Source organism: Rattus norvegicus, chromosome 15 (assembly GCF_036323735.1).
Source record: "Rattus norvegicus strain BN/NHsdMcwi chromosome 15, GRCr8, whole genome shotgun sequence".
NCBI lineage: Eukaryota > Metazoa > Chordata > Mammalia > Rodentia > Muridae > Rattus > Rattus norvegicus.
In genome coordinates this window covers 37,452,675-37,467,229 of record NC_086033.1, presented here as the reverse complement: position 1 = coordinate 37,467,229, position 14,555 = coordinate 37,452,675, and the positions used below count along the sequence as shown (strand labels likewise).

At 44.7% G+C, this 14,555-nt stretch overlaps 1 protein-coding gene across 5 annotated transcripts in view; it reads right to left on the bottom strand.

Moving 5' to 3' along the window:
* Rcbtb1 (RCC1 and BTB domain containing protein 1) overlaps nt 1–14,555 on the bottom strand; it is a 47,468-nt gene that overhangs the window by 10,691 nt on the left and 22,222 nt on the right. For all 5 annotated transcript variants that reach the window (XR_010057839.1, XM_039093499.2, XM_039093498.2 and 2 more), the window contains 5 exon segments: nt 9,851–10,017; nt 5,923–6,081; nt 4,031–4,138; nt 3,085–3,227; nt 1,637–1,827 (listed from right to left, as the gene is read on the bottom strand). Coding sequence is in view for 4 of the 5 variants with exons in the window: in XM_039093499.2 (XP_038949427.1) it covers nt 1,637–1,827; nt 3,085–3,227; nt 4,031–4,138; nt 5,923–6,081; nt 9,851–10,017 (768 nt within the window). In the remaining variant the exon portion in view is untranslated.

Here is a 14,555-nt window from a genome sequence, read left to right as displayed (position 1 = left end):
ACAGCTCAAAAGACAGAGTCAGGCATGAAAGGCTTCCAAAAGATAATTATGGTATCCAATTCCACTCTGGTCAATAAAGCTCATGACTCAGTTGACAAATCTATTTCACAGTATAAAAGTAATTCATCAATAAACTACCAACAAAACGAGTATGGGGAAAGTCAAATTCCTGTGTAATTAAATATGAAAATATGCACAAAAAATAAATCTCACAGGCACTTATGGGGATACAGTTGATCTCTCAAGAGCTGAATAGTTTTCCTCCTCGGACTCACTGCTTACCAATTTTCTGTGGCTCTGACTTGGGTAGTTAGTTGGCCTGTGCAAACCAAGGAGGAGAACCAAAACCACTGTACCATGCCACAGCTCTTCAGCAGAGACGCTGTTAGCCATTCCAAATCTAAACATTGCATTTAGCTCTGAAAATTAATGGTAAAGCAGTAATACATCCACGCTATCTTTCCCTGTAAAGACCCAAGGATTTACAGGAAACTCAATGTTAGCTGCCGTGAGCTGCCGTGATGAGTCTTCCTAAGGAGCATGGTGTTACTGTGAACACAGTCAAGGATCCAGAACAAATCCATCCGATACTTTATATGTATGAAGGAACAAAAATAACAAATGACACTGAGAAAGATCTACCCAGAGGCCGGGTACTGAGCCAAAGCAGACAAGTGTCCACTGTCCTGGGCTGAGAACAGTGGGTGAGCCGGGAGGGCTGCTGCCTTTGAAAACAGTTAGGCTTTATATGAGAGACCAGTCTCCCTTGACCCCAGAGGCAAAAGCACTCCAGAGGAAAGGGCGGGAGTGACTAAGGTGAGAGTGTCCAGGGCATGAATGATGGCTAACCACTCGCCCAAAACAAAGGTTTTCATAGGTGCCTCAGCATCTCCTTACAGAATGGAAATAACCCTTCCCCCCTTGGTCTATGATGGCCAGTACAATCCTGACTTTTAGGAAAGCAGCGATGTAGGAGATAGTGTTCTGGAAAAGATCTCCACACTGTGACATACAAAGACCTGGAGAAGCCTGTCACACTTTGGCCAGCTGGAAGAACAAATGGATGTATCAGGCTGTGTACACTAAACGTAAGTGTGATTATAACCAAACGATCCTACTCACTGAACCAATTTTCTTCTTTTCTTTTTGCTTTGGTCATTGTATTTATTGCAAATATACATTGTGTAACACTAACCGAGATGGTAAAATACATTTTAAAAAATGTTCTTTGTTTCTCCTTAAGTTAAACAGCAGCCTAAATTCTTCTTTTTTTTTTTTTTTCATAAAAAGGGGATGCGGATGAGGCATGGCTGCTTGCTGAGTGGTTGGTTGCCTTTTGCAAACATTTGGAGCTTAATATGGCACAACGTGGGTGCAAAGAATTGTGAATGGACTAAATGCTACTTGACTGTATGGGTTAATTTTGTTATTAAATATGAATTCAACTGAAATAGAAGTACTTAGGGAAGAAAAAAATAAGACCGTAGAAGTGTTTGATGACCTATGAATAAATGTGCTTACTATTCAGGAAAAGCATTAAAAGTAGCACACAGAAAACTCAAACAACTCACAATAACCAAGTGCGCAGGGAATGGGGTTTGGTGACCCTGGGTGGAAGCAGGCTTAAGCGGCTTACCTACAGACAGGAGGCGCCATGAGACAGCTGGGGTGCCAAAACAGGCAAATACATCATCGGTGCAGGAGAAGTGGGTTAGGTGCGGGAGGATTACAGACTGGCCCCGGCACTGGCCCCACATGTACACATGCCCGCCCTGCGTCTTGGCAGCAGATGTGTGGGTGGAGTGACAAGCTGCAATCTCTATAACCCTGAAGAATTAAGAAAAATGTATGTAACCCCCTTACACATTAGTCTCCAGCACACTCATAGAGTAATTTAGAAGTAAATGCTTGAACAGCTAGCTCACAATCAGCCCAAGATCAGTGATATCAGCAATAAATCCTGCTTACAAAACCAAAGGTCAGGAAACACCCCTGACCCCCAATCCCCCCACCCCATACACACAGACACACAAAAAAGAAACAGGTTTTTTAAAGGTTTTGGTTTGTTTTTTTGTTCTATTTTTTTTTAAGTTTAATGTATATGTATGAGGTTTTTGCCTGAGTGAATATGTGTGTGCCGTGTGTGTGTGTGTGTGTGTGTGTGTGTGTGTGCGCGCGCGCACGCGCTGTGGTGGGGGGGGTGAGGGTAAAGTACACTTTTGTGTCAAGGCCAGAAGATAACCTCAGGTGTAATTCCAGATACCATAAAGCTTTTTATTGAGAGAGAGAGTCTCTAACTGGCCTGTAGCTCACCAAAGAGGCTAGGCTGGCCAGTCTCTGACATCCCCATCTCCACCTTCCCAGTGCTGAGATTACAAGTACACATCAACACATCTGGCTTTTTACATATGGGTTCTGGGGATCAAAGCCCTTTCTTTATCCAACCATCCCTCTCCTCTCCACCACAGTCCCTTGTAGATATTATCTTCAATATGGCATTTCCTCACAGATACATTTTCCCCCTCATCCCCATCCAGAGTTCAGCATCTTCATTAAGATGAATACCACTGGGCTGGGGCTCACAGACCCCGAAGATTCCAAACCGAAGCTAGACCTGCTTCAGTTTTCTCAGTGCTCCTAAGGCAGGGTCCCAGACAAACTGTACATAAAAACTCACAATCTGATGAACACACATTAAGTGTCTATCCCAACAGCAGACATTAAACAAAAAATCAGTATTTAAACAGATAACGTCCTTTAAAAAGCAATTTTAATTATTTAAAAGTGAATTTAGTTGACAAAGTTAGCGCTACCCTCTCAATTTCAGTATGACTGCAGACCCTAGATAACCTCCCTTTGCAATGGACAACTCCATGACTTTCAGAACGAAGAAGCTTTAGGTTCTACCAATCACAGGTGGGTGCCTCAGAAGACAGGGCAAGAGTATACATGTTCATTGGCTCACAAACCATTGTGATCAAAATGAGAATGTTAATAAACAAGAATCACAAGACAAATACCACAGCTCTGCTACAGACCCAAGGCTATATCCGATGTCTCCAAGGCATGGCATGGTCACTTTACCTTTCTTTTTCCACCATGATCTGTGTGGGGCTCAGCAGGTTATTTTTGCTTCCAGTTCCCAGCTGCCCATATGTGTTAGCTCCCCAGGCATAGAGCAGTCCCTCATCTGTGAGTGCTAGTGTATGTGCATAACCGCAGACGATCTGAAAGGAAACACAAATGGTTACCATACTAGGGAGACAGGCAGGGAAGGGCCACCAACTGTTAGCTCAGTCAGTCTCTGCAGAGGGCCAGTCAGCTGCACGTGTACACCAGAGAACCCCAACCTCTGATCCCTGGACGTCTTCATGAGCTTCTTTACTCTGTGGAGAAGACCATGTCCAACACATGGGCTTCCCTTTTCTCATGGAAAAATCAGAAGGCTAAAACTTTAAATGTAAAAGCTGAGGGCCTAAAGAGTTGCCAGAAATGAATGACAGAAGAATTAACCTTCAGTACATCTGCCGTAGTTCCGGAGCCAGAAGAGGAGTGGGCTGGAGCAAGAGTGATCTTCAGGAGTAGGACTGCTCCCTCCCTGCCCTGGGCCTGCATGTCCTGGTACACATGTCCTTATCCATCCATTTTTGCCACCCTTGAGGTGGTCACAGTCTGGTTGCCAGATTACAGGTTAATCTTCCTATCTCCTCATAAGGTCATATACAGCAAGCACCTAGAATTCCTCTTCATGCAAATAAGGAACTCCCAATACCTTGGCCCTGGCCAATAATGTATACGTACCCTGAAAGCCTCTACCCACTCCTCAGAGGTTTAAATAACCTTTGTTCCCCTCAATTAAATGAGCTGTCTCCCTAGAACTGGCTGCTCCTCGAGCCTCATAGCTGCAGGCTAAGCTTCCAGCTGGAGTGCAATGAGCAAGGATATCCAGAGGCTAGAAGTAGGCAAGGGGCAGCACCATCAAAGCAGGAAAGGTGCGTGGGGCTGCCTGGCAAGAGAATGCAATGTGTACCTGGTTCACACACACGCCGTGCAGGGCTGCCACCCTCACTGGGGTCAACTGGTTGCCGTTGTTTCCCAGGCCCAGCTGTCCATTGCCATTGTAGCCCCAGCCATACACCTGAGAGGAGAGAGGAGAGGACTGTATGAAGTGCCAATAGGAAGGGAAGTCCTGTCCTGAACACACCAGATCCTCCAGAACCTGTACTGTATACTATGTGATCCTACAGGTGGAAGTCAGAGGCTTTGAGGGTGATGATGACTGAACTGACCGTCTGTTCCTATCTCTCGGCTTCACGGATGAGGAAGTTGAGGGCCAATGATGATCAGAAGCACCTACCACACACCCTACATAGTAAAGGCACTGAGGAGGAGCCTTTAGTCAAAGCTTAACAGAGGCAAAGAACATGTGCCCTCTGTGCCCTCTTGGTGAGAGGGTGGTAGAAGCCGTGGACGGCAGAGGTCACTGCGGCACTTTAGGAACAGTGAGAACAGCATTTCGTTCTAAGAGCAACTGTTAGGAAAGGCATTTAGAAACGGAGCACCAAGCAGAGTTAGATGATGGCATTCCAGGCAGAAGGCACATAGAACATCATAGGAGAAACTGAAGATAAGTAGGTAGAAACATGGTAGGAGAAAAGAAGTCAGATAATAAACTGATTTAAAAAAAAAAAAAGCCAGGTATTATGTGAATGCCTGTAATCCCAGCTCTAAGATGCTAAGGCAAGGAGACTAACTGCCACAAATTCGAGGCCAGCCTGGGCTACATGTCAAGTACAAGACCAGCAAGTGCTACACATCAAGACACTGTCTAAAACACAAAGGGACAAACAAGCAAACACAAAAGAAAGCGGAATACATCTAAGAATTTTTACCACAATATTTAAAAATAGAGATTAAATTTTCATTTTTAAAAGACCACAGAGAGAAGGGTAAATGAGTGTCAGACAGAAAAACTATTTAGTAGTAATTTCACATCCCATCAGAAAATAAGTGAGCGCTCATAGGCTCAGAGCTAAGGAGTGACAAGTAACCAAGAGAGTGAGTGGGAAAGAAAGGGGTTGTACAGGGAATCACAGAACTGGATGGTCTCTTGGTGTTTTGAGTGGTACCTGCCTATAATTCCATCTGTAGTAGATCTGACAGGCTCTTCTGTACTCCCACGGGCATAATTGATCTTGTGCACACACACATGGGGACACACATAAACACACACACACACACACACACACACACACACACACACAATTTAAAAAATAAAAATAAATCTTAAAAAAGTAGAAGCATGAAGAACACTGGAACAGAGGACATTAGATGACTGAAGTATTCAGGGATGGTAACAGGATTGAATAAAGAAAAAAAAAGTCAACTTGGGTTGACTCTGTTAATAATTTCCATGCACCAAGGAAAGCATAAGTGTTAAGTGGTCCATTTAAGCTGCACCAGTAATTTCAAAGAGATAAGCATCAGCTCAAAAGCGGCCATGGTACAGGGCAGCAGGGAAGAGTCTTATAAAAGTAGCCAGCAATGATCAACACCGTGATGCTTCTTCTAGTAGAACGTTAGACACACTGTGGGGTTTTATGAAGTCATTAGCTAACTTAAAAAATGAACAGATGACACCATTTAATCCAAATACCTGAGTATTGGCCTACATGATCTAATGTTTACCCCACCCTCTGCCCTTATGTGACTATGGAGATCTTGTAAAAACTGAACTTAAGACACATTAGAATGTTTACTTGAAGTCTTCCGATTTGCAGTCATTCTGAGGACTGAACACCTGCTAGCTAGTCCTCAGTTAGGGTCAGTTAACCAAGACAAGCTCTCCTCTCCATGCTGGACCTTTGAAATGGAGGCGGGAGTGGGTAGGTGGGGGGGAGAAGGGAAGTGAAGAGCACGAACCTCACCACTGTCCAGAACAGCCATGGATGAGGTCTGACCACAGGCAATGTTGACCACTTTCTTGGTATGTAAACAGTTGGTAACTTTCCGAGGAGTTGGCTGATTTGCTGTAGATCCTGATCCCACCTGACCACAGTTGTTATAGCCCCAAGCAAATAACTACAAGAGAAGGGTGAACCAGTTGTCAAGCCTTTGGCATGGTTTGGACTGCTTTATGTGCACTTACCTACTTATCTTCACGGTAATTCCATACAGTGGCCTTGGGGTAAGCACTCTTATCCCCTGGGATGGGCCCTGCCTGAATTACTTCACACTGTGTAAAATGGTCTTTCAGACTGTACCTTGCCCTGGGAGGGTCCATTTTATAAGCAGCTTTTTACTTGACTATGGAGGGAGACCCTGCACTTAGTGGTCAAATAAACAGTACCATTTGTCTGGCACCACCCACAAGACAATATTTAGGGACAATAGCAGGAGGATGATAAATAAGGACGCTGCTATGTAAATTTATCAATATATAAACTGGGGGCTGTAGGAATCACCAGCACAGTAAAATCACATCAGAACATCCAAGCATGAGACTAAGAAAAAGGTGCAACACTTGCACCTGGACCCCATAAAGCGGACAGCTGACTGTGCAGTGGTGAGACTCCCCCAAAGAATTTCATCTGACCAGTATGTGCGGGAAGCAGAGAATCCTTAACTGTCCTAGGGACTTCAGCTCAGCATGGACACCCTGCTGGCCAACTGCTATGCATCTGTCTAGATTGGCTACTTATCCATGTGCCCATTCGTTCCCCTGGGTCCAATCCGACCTCTCGCCCCAAGAGCCTCTACTTCACCTTGCTTCTGAAGCTCAATTTTGATTCCACACTTTGACTCTAGCAGCAGCATCCGTTATCACCTCTCCCAGAGAGCTCCAGTCTGGCTTCATCATTTTGTTCCCACAGAGGCTCTCTTTGACCTTTACCAGCTTTACCAGCTTTTACTTCTCAGGTCTCTTTGAAACTCCTGTAGCTCTACTGTGATCCCTTTAGCCCCTGAATGAATATTATAATATTTATGTTTCATACAGAGAGGAGGAAGGAGGCGGACACAATGTAACGTGTGTATAAGAGTTATGTTAAGTAATTAAGATTGGAATTAAAAAAATAACTGGAATAAAAAATTTGTGATGGCCTTCAGCCAGAGTACCAAGGAAAGCTAGGCTACTGCAGAAGTGCTACCAAAGCTGACATTTGTGAAGACACAAACATGCTAGTACATTTATAACAACCATTGAGCTTATAATTGTTTGTTGTAATTTCTCACCATGACATACTAATAGTTGTAAGTGCTGAGGTCACGGCTGTTCCTGCAGAAATACCATTGATTATGGTTTCTATGCCACAGCAGCTATCAACTGCCAATGGCTCTCCCTATCCACTGTGGAAATTTGGGCTGGCGTGGTCGTATGAGGGTAACCACAGCAGTTGTGCGTTTCTGAGCGATGGCCATGCTACGTCTAGAAAACAGTACTGTACAGCGCTCTGCCACAGCCTCCAGCCATACTTCCTTCCCATTCTCTTTTCATGACACCCCCTGAGCTGATGTCCAGTGAATGGCCCCACAGGCATGCAATCCAGGCAGTACTAACTGTACCTGGATGGCTTATCGAGGAGTGGGGTGAAGTCAGGAGGAAATGTGTCGAGAAGGATGTATAGGGACCTGGAGGAGGACATGGAGAACAGGGAGGCTTAATGGCAGAATTTCTAAGACCCCCTCCTCTACCCCACACCTTTGCTGTAACAAGCAGTACTCACACAACCCCAGTATGGCTTCTAGATTCTACACTGGCTTCTTCCTTCCCTGTAACACATTCTACGTTCACATGCCTGATGCTATCCAGACAACAACAGTAAAACCTACTGTTTACATATTCAAAGAAAAGGTGCTATGACTATGAAAACCTAGATGAAATATGTGTTTTACAGATTCAAGAAAAATAACCTATACTTCGCCAAGGGACACTCAGAAATATCTAGTTTAATAATGCACCATTATCCAAAGTAAAATAGGTTAACAATTCAAACAAAACAAGTATCTAGGCTTCAGAAATGTGCAAAATTCATCTAATTTCAATAATCATTGAAATCCTCTGGTGCTTCTGAAATATTCCAAGTTCCTTTAAAATGCCACTGGATTTAATTGTAAATGGGGACCATGGTTCCTCTGAACAAGCAACAGGTAAGGCCTGTGTGTTCTGCCCGCCTCTGGTACATTCTAACTGCAAAGCACTGCCCAGCATCAGTTTTGTAGTCTTTCCCCACGTGGCAGAACTAACTAATACCTTGGGAGAACTTTAAACAAGGCACAGTGTGACTGACCTAGTTTATGCTTAGGAAATCACAGAGGACCAGTCAGGGAAGTAAGACTGGACAGGTGCATCTCAAAGTTACTTCACAAAGACCAATGGCACTGGACCAACAAGACACCAGGCCTGAGCAAAGGCACGAGGTGGAGAGCAGCAGTCATGTGAGATCAGAGGGAAAGTGAACAGGGTAAGTCGACAAGCACGGGACACAAGGCTGAACAAGTTACTATGACACTGGAAAGCTGCTTCCCTCTAAAATGATTATAAACAATGAAAATCAAAATACACTGTGAGAAAGGAGTCCTTAGGAGCTCATATATCATATCTGATTTGTAATAATGCCAAAGAACATGAACTTGAACACTAAGTTTTCTCATCAAAAGAGTTTTCTGAAATAAACAAGATAGCTCAGAGGTAACGGCTCTTGAGTTTCATCTCCAGACAAACTTGAAAAAGGAGAGAATTTCCACAGGTTGCCCTTTGATCTCTACATGAATACCACAGCATAACTCCCAAATAAATAAATAAATAAATAAACAAACAAATGCAATAAAAACCACTTATTTAAAAGGTTTTGTTGGCTTACTTTTTCATTTGTTGAGACAAGTTCTTCCTCTGTAGCACAGGCTGGCCTAGAAATGTCCATCGTGCTCTCAAGTCTTTGGTACTGAGACTATGGACAGTTACATACCAAGCCAGGCTAATGGTGATTCTGACTACATGACACATATATTACTGGAGAAAGGATGTATCCACATGGGTTTTATTGCTTGGCTATTTTAGCTACTACAAGGTGTAACAAGTAAAGCAGGAGATTTTTACAATAGTTGAATAGTGAGAATGCCCAATATATTCAAGATAAATGAATGGGCCTAGGGTAGAGCACTTGCCTAACATGTGTGAGGCCATGGGTTCAATTCCTAAAACCTCCTTTAATGCACATAAACAACAACAACAACAACAACGACGTGTGTGTGTGTGTGTGTGTGTGTGTGTGTGTATAATGCATTCAGCCTTAAAAAAGAATACTTGGAAAAGTGCTAGGAAATGCTGTCTTCTGGACAAGACACGGCGGTGCACTAAAGAACTTGTTGCAATTATGGTTATCTGCACGGGATAACAAGATCAATCAATGGTCCAGCAGCACAACTCAGTGCGTTACCCCCTCAAACCCCAAAAGTGACACAAAGATAGGAGGATGCTGAAGGGGCCCAGAAAAGTGGTGGAATAAGGCTGAGAGGATCAACATACATTGTACATATGTTTAAAATTGTCACACACCATAGAAATGAACCTTGAGGACACTATGCTAAGTGAGAATGGTCACTGACTGACAGATATTATTTGATTCTATGTACGGGCAGTACCTGAAGTAGTCAGATACAGTGTCAAGGAGAAGGAACATTTCACAATTTGGAGCCTCAGCTTTTTAGGATGAAGAGATCTGTGAACGGATGGACCGAACAGTGTGACTGTGCTTAATGCTACTGAGCTGTGCACTCAACATTGTTACGACAATAACCTCTGTATCATGTACTTTATGACAGTTTAAGAGAAATCAAGGTGCACACTTACCTCTCCATCAGCTGCTAAAGCCATGGAATGATGTGAACCACAAGCTACCTCAACCACTTGTTTGACCAAGAGATTAGTGCAGACTTGAATAGGGGCAATGCCTTGGTTGGTGGTCCCGTTTCCCAGCTGGCTGTATCCATTATGGCCCCAGGCATAGACGACTCCATCTAAACACACAAGCACATGAAGCACTAGCTCCAATAAGAACTGGTAAACCCATGCAACTCCCACTGTGTCAGCATTTGTGCCCTCCTCTCTATAAGATGACCACTAGTAGGGAGTCAGGGAGCTAAGAGTTAGAGAAAGAACAGGGAAGGCAGAAACAACCTCACATGATAGGTCTTGGCACTCATACCCAAGAGCAACACTGTGGCCAAAGTCAATGTTTACTATAAAAATAGGCTCTCTAGATTGAACTCTTGCAGTAGGACAGGAGGATATAGAGTTCAAGGTCACCATTGGCCACAGAATTCATTTGAGGCTAGCCTTAGTTACATGGGACAAAAACTTTGGGAAACAGACAGATGGTGTAAGTAACAAAGCAAATCGGAAAAGGCATCAACCAACATGTGCAAAGGTGGACATGGGCAGGGAGCCAATTCCAGCCCTAGATTTCCAAGGTGCGCCATTATTTGAGAGATTCACAGCAAGAACATACTAGGGCTTTCCTGTCATCATTGCTAGTTGGGACTGGGTTGTATGGGGCTCCAAGGATTAGGTAAGGACTTGGGGTATACACACACACACACACACACACACACACACACACACACACACACACACACCCTACAAGTAAATTTATTTATTATGGGGTTTTAGTAAGTTTAGTAATTTTCTAGAACATCCATAGGAATAAAAATGTCAGAAAATTATCTTTTATGTAAGAAAAATTCCAAAAAGAACAAAGCAGGAAAAAAAGGAAGGAAGGAAGAAAGTATCCATGAAAAGTTGTAAAAATCTTTTCTAGAAATGAAGGCAGGACCTACAGATTACTAGTAAGCTAAAAAGTGCCTGCTCCAGAGCAGTGGGAGAAAACAGTCTCCCACGCTAAAATTCTGAGGTGAGTCAACCCATTGAGTCTCATCAGTAAAATCATCTTAAGACAGACTCAGATTTCCTCATGTCCCTTTCTTGTAACATCTCTAGGGAATGTGTTTCACCAGGTGAGGGGCAAATCCAAGGAGGATTTCACACACTCTCTCTCTCTCTCTCTCTCTCTCTCTCTCTCTCTCTCTCTCACACACACACACACACACACACACACACACACACACACACACACACAGGGGAATGAGAAAGGATAACATGAAGAGACTTTTGAGGATGACAGTGAAAGAGAAGCTTTGGGCTGGCAGCTGTGCAGGCAGCTTGAGAGGGTAACCAGTCAGCTTCAGAGTTCTGGAAGAGAGATGGGGATAATCTCCAGAGATCATCTGGATGTGCTATTCCATAAAAGAGTGGACACATGTTAATAATGGATGTGTATGGACACCAGTAAGTGAAAATGCCCAAAGCAATTATCAACCTCAGGAATTGGGTGTGTGTGGGGGTGGGCATCATACAGAAAGGGGGAAACCCAGCTATAATACTTACACACTCCCCAATAAACACCAACTAAAGAGTACACAGGGAGGGACCCATGGCTCCAGCTGCATATGTAGCAGAGGATGGCATTGTCTGGCATCAATAGGAAGAGAAGAAGACCTTGGCCCTTTAAAGGCTCATTTCCCCAGTGTAGGGAAATGCCAGGGTGGTGAAGTGGGAGGGGGAGCATCCTTATAGAAGCAAGGGAAGGGAGATGGGAGCAGGGGAAACTAGGAGAGGGGAAAACATTTGAAATGTATATACATAAAATATCCAATTTCAAAAAAAGGAAAAAATGCAAACAGCAACACGGATTTAACTGAAATGGTAGTATCCTCATGTTGAAAGATAAAGGCAAGACAGAGAGAAGACAAAGAGCTAAATTCTATCTGCCACAAGGCAAAGTTAAAAGATGCTACCCCAAACTGAAAACTCAGATGTAGAAACAGAGTATGTTATTTTACAATAGGAGAGAAAACGGGCTGGTAAATGGTTCGGTGGTAAAAGCCCATGCTGTCCACTACCACAAACCCACATTAAAAAGCTGCATACGCTGGCATGCATCTGTAATCTCAGCGTACAGAGAAGTGGATGACAGAAACGGAGCATCTCCCCGAAGCCTAGCCGACAGCAAGCCTGGAGTGCAGGGCACTGCTGACAGACTTTGCCCCAATAAGGTGGGAGGGCGAGCACAGGGCACTGCTGACAGACTTTGCCCCAATAAGGTGGGAGGGCGAGCACAGGGCACTGCTGACAGACTTTGCCCCAATAAGGTGGGAGGGCGAGCACAGGGCACTGCTGACAGACTTTGCCCCAATAAGGTGAGAGGGCGAGCACAGGGCACTGCTGACAGACTTTGCCCCAATAAGGTGGGAGGGCGAGCACAGGGCACTGCTGACAGACTTTGCCCCAATAAGGTGGGAGGGCGAGCACAGGGCACTGCTGACAGACTTTGCCCCAATAAGGTGGGAGGGCGAGCACAGGGCACTGTTGACAGACTTTGCCCCAATAAGGTGGGAGGGCGAGCACAGGGCACTGCTGACAGACTTTGCCCCAATAAGGTGGGAGGGCGAGTGCAGGGCACTGCTGACAGACTTTGCCCAATAAGGTGGGGGGGGGGGTCGAGCACAGGGCACTGCTGGCAGACTTTGCCCTAATAAGGTGGGAGGGCGAGCACAGGGCACTGCTGACAGACTTTGCCCAATAAGGTGGGAGGGTGAGCACAGGGCACTGCTGACAGACTTTGCCCCAATAAGGTGGGAGGGCGAGCACAGGGCACTGCTGACAGACTTTGCCCCAATAAGGTGGGAGGGCGAGCACAGGGCACTGCTGACAGACTTTGCCCCAATAAGGTGGGAGGGCGAGCACAGGGCACTGCTGACAGACTTTGCCCCAATAAGGTGAGAGGGCGAGCACAGGGCACTGCTGACAGACTTTGCCCCAATAAGGTGGGAGGGCGAGCACAGGGCACTGCTGACAGACTTTGCCCCAATAAGGTGGGAGGGCGAGCACAGGGCACTGCTGACAGACTTTGCCCCAATAAGGTGGGAGGGCGAGCGCAGGGCACTGCTGACAGACTTTGCCCCAATAAGGTGGGAGGGCGAGCACAGGGCACTGCTGACAGACTTTGCCCCAATAAGGTGGGAGGGCGAGTACAGGGCACTGCTGACAGACTTTGCCCAATAAGGTGGGAGGGCGAGTACAGGGCACTGCTGACAGACTTTGCCCAATAAGGTGGGAGGGCTGGTTAGTAAGGTGGCTCAGTGGGCAAAGGTACCTGCTAACCAAAGACACAAGCACAAGAGTAAACTAACTCCAAGGGTTGTCCTCTGAACATGTGCTTGCTTGTACACACACACACACACAAGCACACACCCCACTGCACACATCAGTAAGAGAAGCATGTGTATGTGTGTATACTGTATGCATGTGGAAGCCGGAGGTGAACATCTGGTGTTTTCCTCTACCATTTGTGTTATTTTTTGAGAGTCTCTCAATGAACCTGGAGTTCACCACTGGCTAGGCCAATTTACCCTCAGGTTCCAGGGATCTGCCTACCCTCCATTCCTCCAGCACTGGAGTTAAGAGGCATGCACTAACATAGCCAGTTTTTTATATGGGTGCTGGGAATCTAGACTCAGGTCCAAATGCCTCAACGGCAGGCATGTACCTATCGTGCCATCTCCACAACCCTTTGCTTTTGTTTTGAGGCAGTCTCATATACCCCAGGGTGGCCCAAACTCAACAAATAGCAGAAGGTGGCCTTGAATTTCTAGTTCTGGTACCTCCACCTCCAAAGTGCTGGGGTTATAGGCATGGACCATCAGCTCTGGCTTTAAGTGTGCTGGAGACAGAATCCAAGCCTGCATACATACTCCATAAGTACTCTTATCAATGGAGCTACACCCCCAGCTTCCACTTGTTTAAAGTGTTAAAATGATTTTAAAACTACTGGGAGATGTCTCATTGGATAAAGTACTTGCCATGCAAAAGGTGAGGACCTGCATAGGAATCCCCAGAACTACTGTAAAATTGGGCAGGATAGTACATGTCTGTAACCCAAGGAGAATCCCAAGAGGCTTGGAGTCTACCCATCAGAGCTTAACAATAGAGAGGTCTTGTCTTAAACAAGATGATGGCAATGACTAATGGGTCATTTGCACTGTGACACCCCCCTAACACACACACCAACACCAACACCCACCCTTCCACACCCCTACCTGTACTCAAACATGAACACACATGTATACATACACACACACACACACACACACACACACACACACACACACCGAGTTTTAAAAATTATTTGATTGGTTATAACACACATAGACATAGTAATCAATCAAACATATGGTATTCAATGTATAGTATGCTTAATATATTGTATAAACTATACTATAAAGATAAGAAATTAAAAATTTATCTCATCAAACCTCAATTATTTGTATACTAAATTTAACACTCAAGATATTGAAAACAAAAACCTATTGTCTAGTCAATTAACATAATTATCAATGATCATGACAGCTTTCAAAAATCACAACTTTGAAGAAAGTCAGTAATTTGAAAGTGTGTCTTTCAGTGTGTTTGCAATATTAAGCGTGTTCTTCAGTACTTA